At 39.3% G+C, this 22500-nt stretch overlaps 2 protein-coding genes across 2 annotated transcripts; one reads left to right on the top strand and one right to left on the bottom strand.

The window, feature by feature from the left end:
- Positions 1 to 10749: 10749 nt before the first annotated feature.
- LOC113835366 (keratin-associated protein 6-2-like) lies at positions 10750 to 11043 on the bottom strand. Its single transcript, XM_027413231.1, has one exon. The coding sequence runs from the start codon at positions 11041 to 11043 to the stop codon at positions 10750 to 10752; it is 294 nt and encodes a 97-aa protein (XP_027269032.1).
- A 4668-nt stretch (positions 11044 to 15711) lies between these two features.
- Positions 15712 to 16053, top strand: LOC103160960 (keratin-associated protein 6-2). The gene has a single exon (XM_027413230.1). It carries the CDS (start codon positions 15712 to 15714, stop codon positions 16051 to 16053), a length of 342 nt encoding a protein of 113 aa, XP_027269031.1.
- Positions 16054 to 22500: the final 6447 nt, after the last annotated feature.

Genomic DNA, 22500 nt, shown 5'->3' with positions numbered 1-22500 from the left:
ATAGCCAGAGCCATATCCACAGCCATAGCCATATCTTGAGCCATATCCGCAGCCAGAGCTGTATCCACAGCCAGAGCTGTATCCACAGCCTCCACAGGAGTTTCTGTAATAGTTGCAGCACATGATGTAGAGAGCTGAGGTTTCAGTTGAGAAGCAGAAGGATGTTTCTGAAGTGTGAATGTCATCCAGTCTCCCCAGACTTTTATACCCTACAGACTGATGGCTCATGCCTCACATGGGCTCTGCTCTCTCATTTTACAACCATGTTTTCAGAATGAATTCATTCTCTAACAATTTTGTTGGGAATTCACAATTCACTTACTAACTACCCAAGGAACTCAAACAAGCATTCAAAAATAACAACATAGTTTCTGAACAGTGGAGCTTGGGAAACTATAACTTATCCTTTACAAAGTCATTTCATGACAATGACACAACAGAACACATCACCAAGTATGTATGACCAGTAAGTACATGTTTGTGATTATGTTTTTCAAGGTCTTTGGAAATCTCAATTGTATAATCCCATTAATGGTGAGGCAGGTTATTGCCATCTCCATTAACAGCTGTTGAGGAAGGATCATTGCAACAACTTTGTTTTTAACCATTAAAGTTAGTCTAAAATACTTTCCATAGTTTTTTGGCAGACTTGAGTTTTTAACCTACATCTTAGAGCTAGAACTCCATTCTCTCTGAAGGAAGACTTGCATACTCCATCATTCCCTGCACGGACTCTTTCTATTAAATTCCTCAGGCATCTATCACAAAATGAGACTTAGTCTTATCATCCAAGGACAAATGTTTCCAAGGTTTACTACCTAAAAGGTTGAAAACATCTTAGCTCAATTTTTTTTATTCTTGTCTTTCACTTAAGTCAAATTCTTAAACATGAGTCAATCTTGGTAATTACTCAAAGTACACTTATAGTAATTCAGTACATAAATAAATATAATTATGTTTCTTTAAAACATAAGTAGCCAACAGCGAATACTTCCATATGGGTGGAGTAGATGGGTAAATGAAACACTTTGATCAAAGGGTATGTTCTAAGTGGCTAAGTATATAAGGGACATAGCTCAACACAATAAAACCAATTTACATCACACCTATAGCCACCATCAGTCTAAACAAAGGGAAATTCAAAGCATTCCCACCAAAACTAGGAACAAGACAATGATGTCCACACCTCTTCAATATACTTGTGGTCTTAGCTACAGCAATAAGACAACTGAAAAAGACCAAATAGAGACAAATAAAAAGGAAGAAGTCAAACTATACTTATTTGCAGATGATATGATCTTATACACACAAAACTCTATAGACCTCACCAGAAAATTTCTACAGCTTACAAATTATGTCAGCAAAGGAGCAGGATACAAAATTGACAAAAGTCAATAGTTTTTCTATATACAAACAACAAACCTGCCGAGAAAGAAATCAGACAAACAGTACTTTTCACAATATATTGAGAACTAGTGAAGAAAGTGAAAGACTTGTGTAAAAACACTTAAGACATTTAGAAAAGAAACTGAAGAAGACAACAGTGGATGGAAAAACCTTCCCTGCTCATGGATCAGTGGGATAAATATTGGGGGTTCCAAGTATAAGAAGCAGTATTTAGATCCCTGTTGCACAGCATGTTGACCATGGTAAATAACCACGAGTCATTTTCACAAACATTTCTGGAAGAATTGATTATAACTATTTTCAGATTAAATACTAAAAAGAAAAGAAAGGAAAGGAAAGGGAAGTTGTTCATGTGAAAGTTCTTGATCAAACCATTCCATCGAATTCTCATGGACCTGCTCTCATTTCTCTGATCCAAACACCACTTCAGAATCATATTTAATGTCACTGTTTTGATAGGGTTCTACAGATGTGATATGTGTGGTGGTTGACTTTTCTGGGGTTCTATTTTCATCTTCACCTTTAACTCCATGCTGCCTTCATCAACTGTTATCATGATAAGGGATTCTGTTAAATGTTGTACACCTATTCCTTAAATGTCCCTGCTTAGGGATTCACACTGGGCTGGGATGCCTAGGCACCTTTTCGTCTTTTATTACACAATGGTAACTTTTGTGTCTTAACACTGCTTCAACCACCATAGATGCCAAATTGATCTCTGAGCTAAAGACCTTCTAATCAATGAGACACACACCACGTGGAAGTTCAATCAATTTAGTATGAAAACAAAAACTTCCAGACCATGAAACCACAAAACTATGATGTATGTGAGACTCAATATCAAACTTTTGTTCTGTGAAAATGTCCAAGGAAGATAGGTCTTAGATGGGGTACTGAACCTGTTGTATAAATGTTTCAGGGGAGTATTATAATATAGTTATCAAGATTCTATTGTAAACTTAAAAATAATAAAAAGAGAGTAGCTATCACATTACTTGTTAGCATCACATGTCACCATCACAAGCTTGTCAGTTCTCTCCTTTTCCATGAAGGTTATAATTTCTTTGTTTAATACAAGTCTTTGTGTTAAAATCCCCATAAGTTTGTTCTATTAAAAATTACCATTATAATGATTAGAAAAGTTACCACAATCGACTCCATTTACGGGGATCTTTACTGGTCCAACAACTTCATTGTTGGAGTATAATTGAGCCCATTTCCTAAAACCAAGTCTATAAGATTAGTCAGAGCACCCTCATTTCTGTGCTATAACCCAGAACTTCTCAGAGAAAAAGTACCAAACAGTAGTTAATTTAGATGAGGACAGTGGTTGAAAACAGAAAAGTTTTAATGAAAGCATACAAAATTTCAGTTAGTTATGAGAGACAAACTTTAATGCCTTGGCAAAAAGAATATATATATACATACAGACACATATAAATGTACTATATATCTCAACATTGACAAAAGGTGAGTTTTATAGAGCTGATAAGATGGTTCAGAAGTTAAGGAACCTACTGCTCTTACAGAGGACCTGAATTTAGTTCCCAGCACCACATAGGGTGACTCACAACCATCTGTGTAACTCTAGCTCCAGGGGATCAGACACCCTCTTCTAGCCTTTGTGAGCATTTTGGTCATATGCATGCAGCCATGCACACAGACACAGACACACACACACACACACACACACACACACACACACACACACATACACACACACCTCAAATTAAATCATTTTAAAGTGGATTTTTACATTATTTTTCACCACCAAAATAAATATGTGAATCCACAGGTCTGTCAACTGTCAAGTCATTAGGTCCAGTCATTGCACACGGTTTCTCAGTTCTATTCTTTCATGTCCTCTTCAAAATACTATCCATCAAGTTACTTACCCACAATAATTTTGCATGTTCTTGTCATTAAAAAAAAAGACACAAGAAAACTTTGGGAATTAACGAATATGTTGACACTTTGGTTGCCATGATGAATCAGTGGGTGTATTCATTTATCTAAACCTCCAAAATTAAATCTGTTAAGTAAGTGTGATTCTGTCATTTTCTATTGCCCCAGGCAGCTCCCAAATAATGGCACAGAGACTTACTGATTATGAAAGCCTGGTCTTAGCTCAGGCTTGACCCACTTGCTCTTACAACTTAAATTAACCCATTTATATTAATCTATGTTTTGCCTCACAGCTTTTTACCTTTCTTTCATTTTGTATATCCAACACCCTCCATGTATTGTAGGCATCTGACACGCACCTAGATTCATCTCCTGCTTCCTTCATCTCTGCCGAAGTCCCACCTATATCTTCTGCCTACCTATTGGCCATGCACCTCTTTATTAAACCAATCACAGTAATATATCTTCACACAGTGTACAAATATCTCACAACATGATTCTATATATCACTTATACTTTCAGAAACCCGGCAAATTAATAACCCAGCAAATTCACAAATATATAGTCTTATGAAGTTACTAAAAAAAAAAAAAAAAAAAAAAAAAAAAAAAAGACCTTCCTCTACCACATAAATGGTGACTATGTGATCATGAGATAGTACTGTCTCTACCTAGAGGGCTGGAAAGTAGATCACAGAAAGACTTATTGGAGGGAGGGGATGGAAGACTATAGAGGGCATGTAGGTTCCTGGGTGGGCAATAAGCTACTTGTAGTTTTCAATATATGACAAGTGCTCACTGTAGTAGTTTATGTCTCAGCAGTGGAGATAGATAAGATTGCTCACAGTGGAGATAGATAAGATTGCTCACTGTAGTAGTTTATGTCTCAGGAGTGGAGATAGATAAGATTGCTCTTGGGCAACAGGTTCAAGCATGGAGGAAATAATACAACAAATTTTAATTTTCTGCCTCAGATTCAAATTCACCCCTTGACACATGATCTTTGAGCATTTATATTTAATTGTGAATTCAGAGTTAAGATTTCTCAAGAGAGGATGTGTACACACATTGGAGGAAGTGTTGATAGTCCTACTGTGTGGCGGACAAGATAAAGGGAAGATGATATTGCTGGACAAGTGTATCTGAGGAAATCACTGGGAGCTGAAGTTCAGAAAGTTCTACCTGTTGGATCTGTTGTGACTTCTGTACCTGTGATTTCTCCTTAGAAAAAGCCACTCAACAATATGTGTGCAAATAGAGATATGTACATTCATATATATGTGTAAAAATCTACATATGCCTGAAAACGTACAAACCAACTACAAACTGCATAAACAAAGCCATGTGGTACTGATGAAAGAATAGTAAGTATGGAGCTATCAAGAGAAGCAGTAAATGAACTTCAGTTCCCACTACCACAGTCACAGGGCTTGTTCAACTTTCCAGAATCCCACCTGTGCTCTTGTGAGTGAGGCATGACTGACAGAAAGGACACAAATTATTGCCAAAACAAATGTAATGCACTGACTTAAAAGGTACCATTCTTCCAACTATGAGGTATTTATTTAACATATAAAAACCATAATAAGAAAAACAAGAAACATGAATATACATTTTGTGCACAATCAACAATCTTAAGTCTTTGATGCCCATAATGGAAACATCCATAATCTAGCAATGACAACTTCCCTGAAGTCAAACAGTTGTCCAACCTGTGTGTGAATGTACAAATGGCAGAGTGGGGCACTTTTCATGGAGAAATGTTAATCTTGAAATACTTTGCTTCTTAAAAGATTTATCTTATTTCTAATTGTGTATATTGTAAATGTGTCCCTGTGTGAGACACATGGGGCAGCTATATCCACAGACAGACTTGTGTCCACAGTGTATCTGGAGCCACAGTGACAGTCATATCCAGAGCCCCCACAGTGACTTCCAGAGTGATTTCAGTACAAAGTGCCAGAAAACCTGCTCCAGTGAAGGAATAGGATTCTTCCCAAGGTTTTGTTTTTTTTTTTTTTTCTTGTAAACAATGTAATTTGCAGAGAAACCCATGGTGATTCTGGACGAGTGTGTGTGTGTGTGTGTGTGTGTGTGTGTGTGTATCTATTCATTATAGCCTAGTGTGTATGAGTCACCCACCTCAGCTGCTAATGGGAGAAACTACTCTCTTCATATCTATTTATCATCTGCTTTAAGAAAACAAATTATTCCAGTTTTTCAGTTTTACTAGAGAACTGTGTGGTTCTCATTACCAGTCATCATCCTATGACAATTTCAAATCTACACAAAAAGTCTACATTAGCTATCCATCTGAACACATGACTCCCAAGGTGTATTCTATATACCAAGGCTCTGCAGGAGACTAGGCAGTGTGTTGAGAATGCAATGTGAAATGAGCTTGACTAATTACTTGCACTGGTTTCCTAGTTGTTAATTGCTTCATAGGCAATTGCCTGAGAACCTGAGACCTCTCACACAAAAAATCATCTTCCTAAGGATCCACATAGCCATCAAAACAACATTTTAATAAAACATTTTTCATTCCTAGGGCTCAATAAATTTCTCATCAACTCTGCATACAGATTTAGCTCAAACTAAGATAGAAAATTAATATCTCTACAAAGAGAAGATAAATGTTTTGTAAATCATAACTTCCTTTACCTGTCATTCAGCTATACAGTTTCTTCTACTCCTTGGTACCATTTATGCCAACACACAAAAACAAGTCCTCTCAACAGTCTACAGGGCATGGAAATTTCTAACTTTTGAGAGTTTCTGTCACAAACACTGCCGATGTTGTTATTTTGCCCCACTGGTAGCTTTCCTGAAGGCCCTCTCTCTCTCTCTCTCTCTCTCTCTCTCTCTCTCTCTCTCTCTCTCTCCCTCTCTCCTCTCCTTTTCCTCTGCATCCCCCCATTTTTCTATTTCCCTTAATCCTTTTCAATGACTGCATGCATGCATGCATGTGTGTGTGCATATGTTAATAAGGACGTGAGTGCTGGCTAAGATAGAAAGAAAAGATGGGTAAGGCTGGAGCACTTGCTCTTTCCGAAGAACAGAATTCAAGTCTCAGAGATCTCATCAGGCAACTCATGTCTGCCCATAACTCCAGCTCCAGGGGATCAGCTATCCTCTAATGGACTCCCCAAACACATGAACATATGTGTTCATACACACATACACATAAATTAAAATAAAATAACTTTTTTAAAAACAATAAACCTTTCAGGAAAGTGAGTTAAATTGGCAAGATTCAACTGATAAAGGATCATTCTTTTTTTGTAGGTGAGACACTCAAGATATGAAACTTGGGCATGGGCTGGCTAAAATGGTTGTTCACCTTATATGCGTGATATGAACAGCTAAGCTCTAGTCCTGTCAATCTCTAAGGATGCCTTAAGAACAAAAGATGAAACTGTTTGTTTTAATCAGTTTTTACCACTATAAACAATACCTTGGTGAACATTTTGCAAAGGATTCGTGGTTTTGGAGGGTACAATCCATGATTGAGTGGCTGAATCTCTTTGTTTCTAGAGCTGACAACTCAGTATTGGAAAACCAATCAGGACTGATTCACCATCTCTCAGCGGTTATCTGCTTACAGCTCTTCCATCTGCTTGTGAAACGCAGAACCTCCACAGCATGCAAGAGCTCATAAAAGGAAAACACTGGAGCTTCCTTATACCAGATATTTGAAGCTTAACTCATTCCTGGCTCCAAAATGTGTGCCACAATATTAATGGTCTTCCTTTTCCTCAATAGTATGAATTACATAGACCTACATGTGTGTGTGCCAAATACTCATTTTTCTAACACACAACAGATTCATTCTACACACACAAACACACTCTATCTTCACTCATCTGCAATCACACATTCATACACACTCACGAGTTCACCCATGCACACACACTCACAGATCCACATATACTTTCCCACAGATTCACAGGTACTCACACACTCATACATTCACACAAATGTTATCTCTCTTACACACACACACACACACACACACACAAACTTTCTCTAAAGTTATGACCCCCTATATTTTATTAGTATTACTGTCATTTCCTCACTTCACAGAAGCAGAAGTTCTCAAAATGTCTTAACTAAGACCATCACACTTCAGATTCAGAAGAAATGTTAAATACCAGTTTGCCAAGCTCCTTTTCAAGACATAGAAAACATCTTTACATGTCTACTAAATGACATCCTTCTCTGTTTCAGAATAGCTTCGATGACAAGGAAAAATGGAATTATATGATCTCCGAAGAGCTATAATTGTTGGAATGTCTTTCCCCCGTCTGTAACCCTTACATCATAATAACACAGAAAATACCAGTGCTCAGATCTGACTTGCAAATGTACCAGATGTTAAAGGTACTGTCACTCCATTGGACAAATTCTGTCCTAGGCCTAGTCTTAGGACTGACTGACTAACACACTGCTCCCAGAAGTTGGCCTTTTTGTGAAGTCTGCAAACTCCAGGGACCTGAGAGAGTCAGAATTTGTATGATAATCCATTCATGAGCTTCGATGATGACACTAATGCTGCTTGAAACATGATTGCCCCTGAATCTAGATAGTTTCTTCTACTATAGAATCCAAGTAAGAGCTCTTCATTCTCAAATCATAAAAAGACACTCCAGTCAAACCACAGATAACAGTATACCTTCCTACTTCAGAATGTCAGCCAGGAAGGTAGACCAAGCTTAGATTGTTCTCTACAAAGTGACAGCAAGGCACTATTGCTGAAGACAATACAACTCACTGAACATGATCAAGCTGGTCCTTACCTAAAGTCATCATCCCTACTGGCTAATGTTCATGGTACCAGAAGGTACTCTACCTATTAGCAAAGGAGAGACATAAACACCAAGCCAGCTATAAACCCTTCCCGCCTCCTGGATATGCTAGGGCAATGGCAGCACCAAGCAAGCTTGTCAGAGTAACCAATGAAAACCTGATTTGACTTAAAGCCAACTCCATGAGATGGAACCCACAGCCCGACAATATACAGAGAGTTAAATACCTTACAACAGTCAACTATAAAGAGGATACATCTATCAAATCCCTATCCCAAGGGCTCAGGGAACCCTGCAGAAGAGGAGGCAAAAAGTATGCAAGAGCCAGGGAGAATGAAGGCGAGGAAAACAAGGCCTTCAAGTACAACAGGACCACTGCACACAAGAACTCACAGACACTGAGGCAGCATGCCCAGGGCCGACACATGTCTGCACCATATAGGAATCCAGATCTGAAAGGAGAAGTGGACACAAGCTCTCACCCCTAACCCAGACACATTCTCCAGTTGATAGCCAATACAGCTTTCTCCCAGGGAGTCTCACTGGGGAAGCACCCTACTCTTTTTTTTATCATTTTTTTATTTGAATCAGAAACAAGATTGATTTACATGACAATCCCAGTTCCCTTCTCCCTCCCATCCTTCCCTGCAACCCCCCCAACTAAAACCTTACCTATCACATATCCTTTCTTCTACTCTTCACCTGACTCAACCTTTCTGCTCCCTCATGACCTCTGCATCCTTCCTTTTCTTCCCTTCTCATTCTCCTAACTCCCTCCCCCCTCTTCCAGTGCTCTCAATTTGCTCAGGGGATCGCAACCCTTTCCCCTTCTCCAGGGGACAAAGTTTGTCTCTTTTAGGGTCCTCCTTGTTTACTAGTTTCTCTGGCAGGAAATACCCTACTCTTAAGGATAGACTTCATGCCCACTGGTAGATGGCCAACAAAAAGCAAACTCAATGGCATCTTTGGAGGTTCCTTATCTCATAAGGTTGTCCAGGGTTTTTCTTTTTTTCTTTTCTTCTTAATTTTAACACTTTATTTTTACTCTTGCTTTTTTAAATTTTATTTCTACCCCCCCTTTTTTTTAACTTTACAGTTCCTTTGTGTATATATTATGGCTTCCAGTTTTGTGTTGTTGTGGGACCCTGAGTATTCGAAGAAGTTAATTTCTGTGTCTATATTTATTTTGTATACCTTTTCTTGGACTCTTTTTCTTATTTTTTTGTTTGTTTCTTCCAATTCCAACATGTTTGCTTTTGCTTATCTTACTATATTCTATCATTATCCCTTAGACGCCTATTGGTTTTCTAATGAAAGACAGAAAGGACATGGATCTGAATGAGAGAGGAGATGGTGGGAAGAAACTGAGAGGAGAAGAAGAAGGGGAAACCATGATCAGGTTGTGAGAAAACTCTATTTCAATAAGAGAAAAACATAATAAAAGTAAGGAATGAATGAATGAATGAATGAATGAGTCCTATTGTCATAGCTAATTCCTTCCAAGAGAACCCCATTGACATGGTGTTGGTAGCCAGCATATGTTTCATGCTTCACTTCATTTTTGCCACATTGCACATATTCAGTGGCTGTGACTGACCCTCTGTTCTGGTGTCTTCACCTGGTCCTAAAATGTAAGGAACTTCTTTACCTACTTAGCCCTTGTTACTAAATTTTCTTGTCTTGTCTTTGCTTTTGTCATTTTTTAGTATTACCTCAAAGAACACAACTTCCAAAAACATCCCTGAACTGTCTGACTGCTCTATTCCCACTATGCTGCCCCGCCCCCAGATCTGCAGTCATGTATCAGTAGGTGTCATCACTCTTGCCTGACTTGCTATCTTCTCTATTGTGATGCAAATGTACCAAGAGCATAGAATCCATCCATAATACTCTTACTGTATCTAGGATGTGGCTTCTTTAAAAACACTTGAATTCAGTAAAGATAGGTGTGCTTGCTTCTGTCTGATGCAGAATATGTAGTAATATATTTTTCTTCTAACTTATCCCTTTCTGAGGTTTTAATCCTCCTGCCTAATGTCCAAGTCTAGCTTTAATTCCTCAATAACTCTGAAATCAATCCCTCCCATTTCATTTCTCTATTCAGTTCTCAGACATTGTCTGTTTCCCCTGGGATATTTGCTATAACTTTAAAGGTGGGTATCCCCCTTCCTCCCTTATCCTCATTTCAGACACAGTGCTGTTTCCAAAGCTCAGTGCAGAAATATTCCGTGGTGCTATGTAAAGTTTCAGCCAATGCAGAGCTAACCCAGTTTTCAAGACAAATCAAGGCAAGACTATCTCACAAACAAGTACACAAAGGTTTGTTAGAAACCAAGGCCCATTTTATTGAAAATAAATGGTGTTCCCAGATGTAGACGTTACAGCCATTAACACATTCAGACAACAGAGCCAGAGAGCAAGAGAGGAAAGACTGGCATTTGAGAGCCAATAGGATGATACTGCAGATCCCAAGATCACGAAGATCCCTTCTAAAAATTTGCAGCTGGCAGTCAAAGATGTTGTCAATTTTGTAGTTTCTTGGACATAGAGATCTCGGCCATGGGTATTTAAAAAAGCATTCTCTTCAGAAGTGTCCATTCAGAAGCAACTGCTCCTCTCCTAGGGATGCTCTAGCAGCAGGAATAGCATCTTCTGTAGCAAGATGGTTGGTATCCACAGCAGCTAGACCTGTAGTAGGTGCCATATCCACAGCCACTTCCACAGCCAGAGCCGTATCCACAGCCATAGCCAGAGCCGTATCCACAGCCATAGCCAGAGCCGTATCCACAGCCATAGCCAGAGCCATAGCCACAGCCATAGCCAGAGCCGTATCCACAGCCATAGCCAGAGCCGTATCCACAGCCATAGCCAGAGCGGTATCCACAGCCATAGCCACAGGAGCTGCCATAGTAGTTACAACACATGCTGTCAATGGGGAGAGGGGAGAATTCACTTGGGTTGCAAAAGAATATTTTTCAAGTATAGGTACCTCTACTATCCTGAGACCTTTATATACTGCCAGTAATTGTTAGAGCATACCATTCATTCCCTGACTTAACTAAGAAACATTTAAGCTATTGCATTCCAGTCACTGTTGACAGCCCATAATGGTTGCTTCAAATGAGCACATTACTTTGTAAATTCATTTAAAGAGCATCATTTCAAATTCCTCTGTTAGGGAAGTGTCTCAGTCAAATCATGTCCTGAAGCACAAAATTAATCTTTATGTTTGTTACCCAATGGCTATCTTATACAGCAAGGTTTAGAGAGAAGGTAAAAAATCTCTCTCTCTCTCTCTCTCTCTCTCTCTCTCTCTCTCTCTCTGTCTCTCTCTCTGTCTCTCTCTCTGTCTCTCTCTCTCTGTCTCTCTCTCTCTCTCTCTCTGTCTCTCTCTCTCTGTCTCTCTCTCTGTCTCTCTCTCTCTGTCTCTCTCTCTGTCTCTCTCTGTCTCTCTCTCTGTCTCTCTCTCTCTGTCTCTCTCCCTCCCTCTTCCTCTCTCCCTTTGTTTACTACTCTTTCCTAAGTTGCCAGTCTCCCTTACCTATCTTCACATTTACAGCTCTCTCTACCCAACATCTCTACAGATACAGATTGGATACAGAATGTATCCAATCATTCAAGTACAAGAGCATCGATTGGGCCTTTTATAACTTATTGATGTAATTAATATGTTATCTCTATGTGAGCCTTGCTAGCCTTCTTTCCTCCAAATGCCAGGCAAACTAAGGTCCTGAAAATTTCAGGACTCTTTTCTCTTATCTCTTGCTTTCTGTGCCAAAATATATCCTGTTGTTGAGGCACTTTAAAAACACAACTAGCTTTACTTGGAAGGAAAAGCAAAATATTTAAATTATTTTTATTTAAATTAAAAGCAATCTTATTTTACATACCAATCTCAGTTCCCTCTCCCTCCTATCCTCCCACCATCTCCCCATTCCATCCCCCATCCACTCCTCGTGGAGGATGAGGCCTCCCATGGGGGATCATCAAAGTCTGTCTCATCCATTTGGGGCAGGACCTCCCCTGAAACTGGGTGTCAGTTGCAGGGCTTGGGCAGTCTATGGGGCCACTGGCAGCAGAACCAGTATTTATCCTTAGTGCACAAATGGGCTTTGGGAGCCCAGTATGGAGAGTATGGAGGTATACTCTCTCAGCCTATGTATACGGGGGAGGAAAAGCAAAAATTTTAAATCTCACTTAGTTAAGAAACTATGTTCTTTTCTGAAGAGGAGATTTTATCAGTTTTTTTTAGATGGGATACATGAGCATTTGTGAATTTAATAAGCCATTTCCTTCTTCATGTACTAATGTTTCTTCAGGAGTTAAAAGACGATGAGTAATTTTAGGATGCCGACACCAAAGACGCCCTTCAGCTCCTAACACTTCCTAGACATGAAATAAGAAAAAAATATAATTTCTCCCATCTACTCACAGTGGCCCAAACCACTAATTCTTCAATTTTTCAAATTCTTAGACTTCTAGACCCAAAGAGTTGTTCATTGTGGCTCTGAAATATAACATTTTCACAAGCTCCTTGGCAGTCACGTCATATTGACCTTTCCAAAATGTAAGAGAGAGGAATGAGTATCGTTTCTTTAAATATTAATTTTCCCCTGTTGCCCTTATGCTACAGATAAAGAATATCCCTATTTCCTATTTATACATTAAAATAACATTTCAAATATTGTCCTATAGAAAGGGTTTTCTTGCTGCTAGTTTGATGACCCTCCTTGTTACTCTTACATGTAAATAAAAGTCACGGACTTATCACACTCTACTGAAATTTTGTTTTCTCCATAGATTAAAATATGGTGTTCATAAGGAGGAAGATCATACTGCCCACCTTGGAACTTCCGGTCAGATCCGTATTTTACCGTAAATAAGCTTCAGATGAGCATGAGACCTTGACAAAGAATATACCCAAATTGAAAGCTTAAAAATACCAAGTTCTCTTGAGGCCATCCTGAAGAGATAGAGTCTACTGAAGTCCAAAACATGGTTAGGATTCAGGGTGGTGTATTTAGGATGTGACCGGTTGACTGGATGGTTGGGCAGTTGACTAATATAGATCGAATATTCCTATTACATCCCCAAAACATCAAAGAAGTATCACGGTTTTTTTTTTTTTGTATTTTCTCTGATTTTAAATTGTGCTTTTATAGACACAAATGAACCATTGATATTCTCCAAGGAAATTTTCATAATTTGTGTTGGTGCCTCTCCTCTCTCTCTATCTATATATATATATATATATATATATATATATATATATAGATAGAGAGAGAGGAGAGGCACCAACACAAATTATGAAAATTTCCTTGGAGAATATCAATGGTTCATTTGTGTCTATAAAAGCACAATTTAAAATCAGAGAAAATACAAAAAAAAAAAAACCGTGATACTTCTTTGATGTTTTGGGGATGTAATAGGAATATTCGATCTATATTAGTCAACTGCCCAACCATCCAGTCAACCGGTCACATCCTAAATACACCACCCTGAATCCTAACCATGTTTTGGACTTCAGTAGACTCTATCTCTTCAGGATGGCCTCAAGAGAACTTGGTATTTTTAAGCTTTCAATTTGGGTATATTCTTTGTCAAGGTCTCATGCTCATCTGAAGCTTATTTACGGTAAAATACGGATCTGACCGGAAGTTCCAAGGTGGGCAGTATGATCTTCCTCCTTATGAACACCATATTTTAATCTATGGAGAAAACAAAATTTCAGTAGAGTGTGATAAGTCCGTGACTTTTATTTACATGTAAGAGTAACAAGGAGGGTCATCAAACTAGCAGCAAGAAAACCCTTTCTATAGGACAATATTTGAAATGTTATTTTAATGTATAAATAGGAAATAGGGATATTCTTTATCTGTAGCATAAGGGCAACAGGGGAAAATTAATATTTAAAGAAACGATACTCATTCCTCTCTCTTACATTTTGGAAAGGTCAATATGACGTGACTGCCAAGGAGCTTGTGAAAATGTTATATTTCAGAGCCACAATGAACAACTCTTTGGGTCTAGAAGTCTAAGAATTTGAAAAATTGAAGAATTAGTGGTTTGGGCCACTGTGAGTAGATGGGAGAAATTATATTTTTTTCTTATTTCATGTCTAGGAAGTGTTAGGAGCTGAAGGGCGTCTTTGGTGTCGGCATCCTAAAATTACTCATCGTCTTTTAACTCCTGAAGAAACATTAGTACATGAAGAAGGAAATGGCTTATTAAATTCACAAATGCTCATGTATCCCATCTAAAAAAAACTGATAAAATCTCCTCTTCAGAAAAGAACATAGTTTCTTAACTAAGTGAGATTTAAAATTTTTGCTTTTCCTCCCCCGTATACATAGGCTGAGAGAGTATACCTCCATACTCTCCATACTGGGCTCCCAAAGCCCATTTGTGCACTAAGGATAAATACTGGTTCTGCTGCCAGTGGCCCCATAGACTGCCCAAGCCCTGCAACTGACACCCAGTTTCAGGGGAGGTCCTGCCCCAAATGGATGAGACAGACTTTGATGATCCCCCATGGGAGGCCTCATCCTCCACGAGGAGTGGATGGGGGATGGAATGGGGAGATGGTGGGAGGATAGGAGGGAGAGGGAACTGAGATTGGTATGTAAAATAAGATTGCTTTTAATTTAAATAAAAATAATTTAAATATTTTGCTTTTCCTTCCAAGTAAAGCTAGTTGTGTTTTTAAAGTGCCTCAACAACAGGATATATTTTGGCACAGAAAGCAAGAGATAAGAGAAAAGAGTCCTGAAATTTTCAGGACCTTAGTTTGCCTGGCATTTGGAGGAAAGAAGGCTAGCAAGGCTCACATAGAGATAACATATTAATTACATCAATAAGTTATAAAAGGCCCAATCGATGCTCTTGTACTTGAATGATTGGATACATTCTGTATCCAATCTGTATCTGTAGAGATGTTGGGTAGAGAGAGCTGTAAATGTGAAGATAGGTAAGGGAGACTGGCAACTTAGGAAAGAGTAGTAAACAAAGGGAGAGAGGAAGAGGGAGGGAGAGAGACAGAGAGAGAGAGACAGAGAGAGAGACAGAGAGAGACAGAGAGAGAGACAGAGAGAGAGAGACAGAGAGAGAGACAGAGAGAGAGAGACAGAGAGAGAGACAGAGAGAGAGACAGAGAGAGAGACGACAGAGAGAGAGAGACAGAGAGAGACGAGACAGAGAGAGAGAGAGAGAGAGAGAGAGAGAGAGAGAGAGAGAGATTTTTTACCTTCTCTCTAAACCTTGCTGTATAAGATAGCCATTGGGTAACAAACATAAAGATTAATTTTGTGCTTCAGGACATGATTTGACTGAGACACTTCCCTAACAGAGGAATTTGAAATGATGCTCTTTAAATGAATTTACAAAGTAATGTGCTCATTTGAAGCAACCATTATGGGCTGTCAACAGTGACTGGAATGCAATAGCTTAAATGTTTCTTAGTTAAGTCAGGGAATGAATGGTATGCTCTAACAATTACTGGCAGTATATAAAGGTCTCAGGATAGTAGAGGTACCTATACTTGAAAAATATTCTTTTGCAACCCAAGTGAATTCTCCCCTCTCCCCATTGACAGCATGTGTTGTAACTACTATGGCAGCTCCTGTGGCTATGGCTGTGGATACCGCTCTGGCTATGGCTGTGGATACGGCTCTGGCTATGGCTGTGGATACGGCTCTGGCTATGGCTGTGGCTATGGCTCTGGCTATGGCTGTGGCTACGGCTCTGGCTATGGCTGTGGATACGGCTCTGGCTATGGCTGTGGATACGGCTCTGGCTATGGCTGTGGATACGGCTCTGGCTATGGCTGTGGATACGGCTCTGGCTGTGGAAGTGGCTGTGGATATGGCACCTACTACAGGTCTAGCTGCTGTGGATACCAACCATCTTGCTACAGAAGATGCTATTCCTGCTGCTAGAGCATCCCTAGGAGAGGAGCAGTTGCTTCTGAATGGACACTTCTGAAGAGAATGCTTTTTTAAATACCCATGGCCGAGATCTCTATGTCCAAGAAACTACAAAATTGACAACATCTTTGACTGCCAGCTGCAAATTTTTAGAAGGGATCTTCGTGATCTTGGGATCTGCAGTATCATCCTATTGGCTCTCAAATGCCAGTCTTTCCTCTCTTGCTCTCTGGCTCTGTTGTCTGAATGTGTTAATGGCTGTAACGTCTACATCTGGGAACACCATTTATTTTCAATAAAATGGGCCTTGGTTTCTAACAAACCTTTGTGTACTTGTTTGTGAGATAGTCTTGCCTTGATTTGTCTTGAAAACTGGGTTAGCTCTGCATTGGCTGAAACTTTACATAGCACCACGGAATATTTCTGCACTGAGCTTTGGAAACAGCACTGTGTCTGAAATGAGGATAAGGGAGGAAGGGGGATACCCACCTTTAAAGTTATAGCAAATATCCCAGGGGAAACAGACAATGTCTGAGAACTGAATAGAGAAATGAAATGGGAGGGATTGATTTCAGAGTTATTGAGGAATTAAAGCTAGACTTGGACATTAGGCAGGAGGATTAAAACCTCAGAAAGGGATAAGTTAGAAGAAAAATATATTACTACATATTCTGCATCAGACAGAAGCAAGCACACCTATCTTTACTGAATTCAAGTGTTTTTAAAGAAGCCACATCCTAGATACAGTAAGAGTATTATGGATGGATTCTATGCTCTTGGTACATTTGCATCACAATAGAGAAGATAGCAAGTCAGGCAAGAGTGATGACACCTACTGATACATGACTGCAGATCTGGGGGCGGGGCAGCATAGTGGGAATAGAGCAGTCAGACAGTTCAGGGATGTTTTTGGAAGTTGTGTTCTTTGAGGTAATACTAAAAAATGACAAAAGCAAAGACAAGACAAGAAAATTTAGTAACAAGGGCTAAGTAGGTAAAGAAGTTCCTTACATTTTAGGACCAGGTGAAGACACCAGAACAGAGGGTCAGTCACAGCCACTGAATATGTGCAATGTGGCAAAAATGAAGTGAAGCATGAAACATATGCTGGCTACCAACACCATGTCAATGGGGTTCTCTTGGAAGGAATTAGCTATGACAATAGGACTCATTCATTCATTCATTCATTCATTCCTTACTTTTATTATGTTTTTCTCTTATTGAAATAGAGTTTTCTCACAACCTGATCATGGTTTCCCCTTCTTCTTCTCCTCTCAGTTTCTTCCCACCATCTCCTCTCTCATTCAGATCCATGTCCTTTCTGTCTTTCATTAGAAAACCAATAGGCGTCTAAGGGATAATGATAGAATATAGTAAGATAAGCAAAAGCAAACATGTTGGAATTGGAAGAAACAAACAAAAAAATAAGAAAAAGAGTCCAAGAAAAGGTATACAAAATAAATATAGACACAGAAATTAACTTCTTCGAATACTCAGGGTCCCACAACAACACAAAACTGGAAGCCATAATATATACACAAAGGAACTGTAAAGTTAAAAAAAAGGGGGGGTAGAAATAAAATTTAAAAAAGCAAGAGTAAAAATAAAGTGTTAAAATTAAGAAGAAAAGAAAAAAAGAAAAACCCTGGACAACCTTATGAGATAAGGAACCTCCAAAGATGCCATTGAGTTTGCTTTTTGTTGGCCATCTACCAGTGGGCATGAAGTCTATCCTTAAGAGTAGGGTATTTCCTGCCAGAGAAACTAGTAAACAAGGAGGACCCTAAAAGAGACAAACTTTGTCCCCTGGAGAAGGGGAAAGGGTTGCGATCCCCTGAGCAAATTGAGAGCACTGGAAGAGGGGGGAGGGAGTTAGGAGAATGAGAAGGGAAGAAAAGGAAGGATGCAGAGGTCATGAGGGAGCAGAAAGGTTGAGTCAGGTGAAGAGTAGAAGAAAGGATATGTGATAGGTAAGGTTTTAGTTGGGGGGGTTGCAGGGAAGGATGGGAGGGAGAAGGGAACTGGGATTGTCATGTAAATCAATCTTGTTTCTGATTCAAATAAAAAAATGATAAAAAAAAGAGTAGGGTGCTTCCCCAGTGAGACTCCCTGGGAGAAAGCTGTATTGGCTATCAACTGGAGAATGTGTCTGGGTTAGGGGTGAGAGCTTGTGTCCACTTCTCCTTTCAGATCTGGATTCCTATATGGTGCAGACATGTGTCGGCCCTGGGCATGCTGCCTCAGTGTCTGTGAGTTCTTGTGTGCAGTGGTCCTGTTGTACTTGAAGGCCTTGTTTTCCTCGCCTTCATTCTCCCTGGCTCTTGCATACTTTTTGCCTCCTCTTCTGCAGGGTTCCCTGAGCCCTTGGGATAGGGATTTGATAGATGTATCCTCTTTATAGTTGACTGTTGTAAGGTATTTAACTCTCTGTATATTGTCGGGCTGTGGGTTCCATCTCATGGAGTTGGCTTTAAGTCAAATCAGGTTTTCATTGGTTACTCTGACAAGCTTGCTTGGTGCTGCCATTGCCCTAGCATATCCAGGAGGCGGGAAGGGTTTATAGCTGGCTTGGTGTTTATGTCTCTCCTTTGCTAATAGGTAGAGTACCTTCTGGTACCATGAACATTAGCCAGTAGGGATGATGACTTTAGGTAAGGACCAGCTTGATCATGTTCAGTGAGTTGTATTGTCTTCAGCAATAGTGCCTTGCTGTCACTTTGTAGAGAACAATCTAAGCTTGGTCTACCTTCCTGGCTGACATTCTGAAGTAGGAAGGTATACTGTTATCTGTGGTTTGACTGGAGTGTCTTTTTATGATTTGAGAATGAAGAGCTCTTACTTGGATTCTATAGTAGAAGAAACTATCTAGATTCAGGGGCAATCATGTTTCAAGCAGCATTAGTGTCATCATCGAAGCTCATGAATGGATTATCATACAAATTCTGACTCTCTCAGGTCCCTGGAGTTTGCAGACTTCACAAAAAGGCCAACTTCTGGGAGCAGTGTGTTAGTCAGTCAGTCCTAAGACTAGGCCTAGGACAGAATTTGTCCAATGGAGTGACAGTACCTTTAACATCTGGTACATTTGCAAGTCAGATCTGAGCACTGGTATTTTCTGTGTTATTATGATGTAAGGGTTACAGACGGGGGAAAGACATTCCAACAATTATAGCTCTTCGGAGATCATATAATTCCATTTTTCCTTGTCATCGAAGCTATTCTGAAACAGAGAAGGATGTCATTTAGTAGACATGTAAAGATGTTTTCTATGTCTTGAAAAGGAGCTTGGCAAACTGGTATTTAACATTTCTTCTGAATCTGAAGTGTGATGGTCTTAGTTAAGACATTTTGAGAACTTCTGCTTCTGTGAAGTGAGGAAATGACAGTAATACTAATAAAATATAGGGGGTCATAACTTTAGAGAAAGTTTGTGTGTGTGTGTGTGTGTGTGTGTGTAAGAGAGATAACATTTGTGTGAATGTATGAGTGTGTGAGTACCTGTGAATCTGTGGGAAAGTATATGTGGATCTGTGAGTGTGTGTGCATGGGTGAACTCGTGAGTGTGTATGAATGTGTGATTGCAGATGAGTGAAGATAGAGTGTGTTTGTGTGTGTAGAATGAATCTGTTGTGTGTTAGAAAAATGAGTATTTGGCACACACACATGTAGGTCTATGTAATTCATACTATTGAGGAAAAGGAAGACCATTAATATTGTGGCACACATTTTGGAGCCAGGAATGAGTTAAGCTTCAAATATCTGGTATAAGGAAGCTCCAGTGTTTTCCTTTTATGAGCTCTTGCATGCTGTGGAGGTTCTGCGTTTCACAAGCAGATGGAAGAGCTGTAAGCAGATAACCGCTGAGAGATGGTGAATCAGTCCTGATTGGTTTTCCAATACTGAGTTGTCAGCTCTAGAAACAAAGAGATTCAGCCACTCAATCATGGATTGTACCCTCCAAAACCACGAATCCTTTGCAAAATGTTCACCAAGGTATTGTTTATAGTGGTAAAAACTGATTAAAACAAACAGTTTCATCTTTTGTTCTTAAGGCATCCTTAGAGATTGACAGGACTAGAGCTTAGCTGTTCATATCACGCATATAAGGTGAACAACCATTTTAGCCAGCCCATGCCCAAGTTTCATATCTTGAGTGTCTCACCTACAAAAAAAGAATGATCCTTTATCAGTTGAATCTTGCCAATTTAACTCACTTTCCTGAAAGGTTTATTGTTTTTAAAAAAGTTATTTTATTTTAATTTATGTGTATGTGTGTATGAACACATATGTTCATGTGTTTGGGGAGTCCATTAGAGGATAGCTGATCCCCTGGAGCTGGAGTTATGGGCAGACATGAGTTGCCTGATGAGATCTCTGAGACTTGAATTCTGTTCTTCGGAAAGAGCAAGTGCTCCAGCCTTACCCATCTTTTCTTTCTATCTTAGCCAGCACTCACGTCCTTATTAACATATGCACACACACATGCATGCATGCATGCAGTCATTGAAAAGGATTAAGGGAAATAGAAAAATGGGGGGATGCAGAGGAAAAGGAGAGGAGAGAGGGAGAGAGAGAGAGAGAGAGAGAGAGAGAGAGAGAGAGAGAGAGAGAGAGAGGGGCCTTCAGGAAAGCTACCAGTGGGGCAAAATAACAACATCGGCAGTGTTTGTGACAGAAACTCTCAAAAGTTAGAAATTTCCATGCCCTGTAGACTGTTGAGAGGACTTGTTTTTGTGTGTTGGCATAAATGGTACCAAGGAGTAGAAGAAACTGTATAGCTGAATGACAGGTAAAGGAAGTTATGATTTACAAAACATTTATCTTCTCTTTGTAGAGATATTAATTTTCTATCTTAGTTTGAGCTAAATCTGTATGCAGAGTTGATGAGAAATTTATTGAGCCCTAGGAATGAAAAATGTTTTATTAAAATGTTGTTTTGATGGCTATGTGGATCCTTAGGAAGATGATTTTTTGTGTGAGAGGTCTCAGGTTCTCAGGCAATTGCCTATGAAGCAATTAACAACTAGGAAACCAGTGCAAGTAATTAGTCAAGCTCATTTCACATTGCATTCTCAACACACTGCCTAGTCTCCTGCAGAGCCTTGGTATATAGAATACACCTTGGGAGTCATGTGTTCAGATGGATAGCTAATGTAGACTTTTTGTGTAGATTTGAAATTGTCATAGGATGATGACTGGTAATGAGAACCACACAGTTCTCTAGTAAAACTGAAAAACTGGAATAATTTGTTTTCTTAAAGCAGATGATAAATAGATATGAAGAGAGTAGTTTCTCCCATTAGCAGCTGAGGTGGGTGACTCATACACACTAGGCTATAATGAATAGATACACACACACACACACACACACACACACACACACACACACACACACACACACACACACTCGTCCAGAATCACCATGGGTTTCTCTGCAAATTACATTGTTTACAAGAAAAAAAAAAAAAAACAAAACCTTGGGAAGAATCCTATTCCTTCACTGGAGCAGGTTTTCTGGCACTTTGTACTGAAATCACTCTGGAAGTCACTGTGGGGGCTCTGGATATGACTGTCACTGTGGCTCCAGATACACTGTGGACACAAGTCTGTCTGTGGATATAGCTGCCCCATGTGTCTCACACAGGGACACATTTACAATATACACAATTAGAAATAAGATAAATCTTTTAAGAAGCAAAGTATTTCAAGATTAACATTTCTCCATGAAAAGTGCCCCACTCTGCCATTTGTACATTCACACACAGGTTGGACAACTGTTTGACTTCAGGGAAGTTGTCATTGCTAGATTATGGATGTTTCCATTATGGGCATCAAAGACTTAAGATTGTTGATTGTGCACAAAATGTATATTCATGTTTCTTGTTTTTCTTATTATGGTTTTTATATGTTAAATAAATACCTCATAGTTGGAAGAATGGTACCTTTTAAGTCAGTGCATTACATTTGTTTTGGCAATAATTTGTGTCCTTTCTGTCAGTCATGCCTCACTCACAAGAGCACAGGTGGGATTCTGGAAAGTTGAACAAGCCCTGTGACTGTGGTAGTGGGAACTGAAGTTCATTTACTGCTTCTCTTGATAGCTCCATACTTACTATTCTTTCATCAGTACCACATGGCTTTGTTTATGCAGTTTGTAGTTGGTTTGTACGTTTTCAGGCATATGTAGATTTTTACACATATATATGAATGTACATATCTCTATTTGCACACATATTGTTGAGTGGCTTTTTCTAAGGAGAAATCACAGGTACAGAAGTCACAACAGATCCAACAGGTAGAACTTTCTGAACTTCAGCTCCCAGTGATTTCCTCAGATACACTTGTCCAGCAATATCATCTTCCCTTTATCTTGTCCGCCACACAGTAGGACTATCAACACTTCCTCCAATGTGTGTACACATCCTCTCTTGAGAAATCTTAACTCTGAATTCACAATTA

Source organism: Cricetulus griseus, chromosome 4 (assembly GCF_003668045.3).
Source record: "Cricetulus griseus strain 17A/GY chromosome 4, alternate assembly CriGri-PICRH-1.0, whole genome shotgun sequence".
NCBI lineage: Eukaryota > Metazoa > Chordata > Mammalia > Rodentia > Cricetidae > Cricetulus > Cricetulus griseus.
Note: the sequence above shows the minus strand (reverse complement) of the source record. Positions and strands in the feature narration are given on the sequence as shown.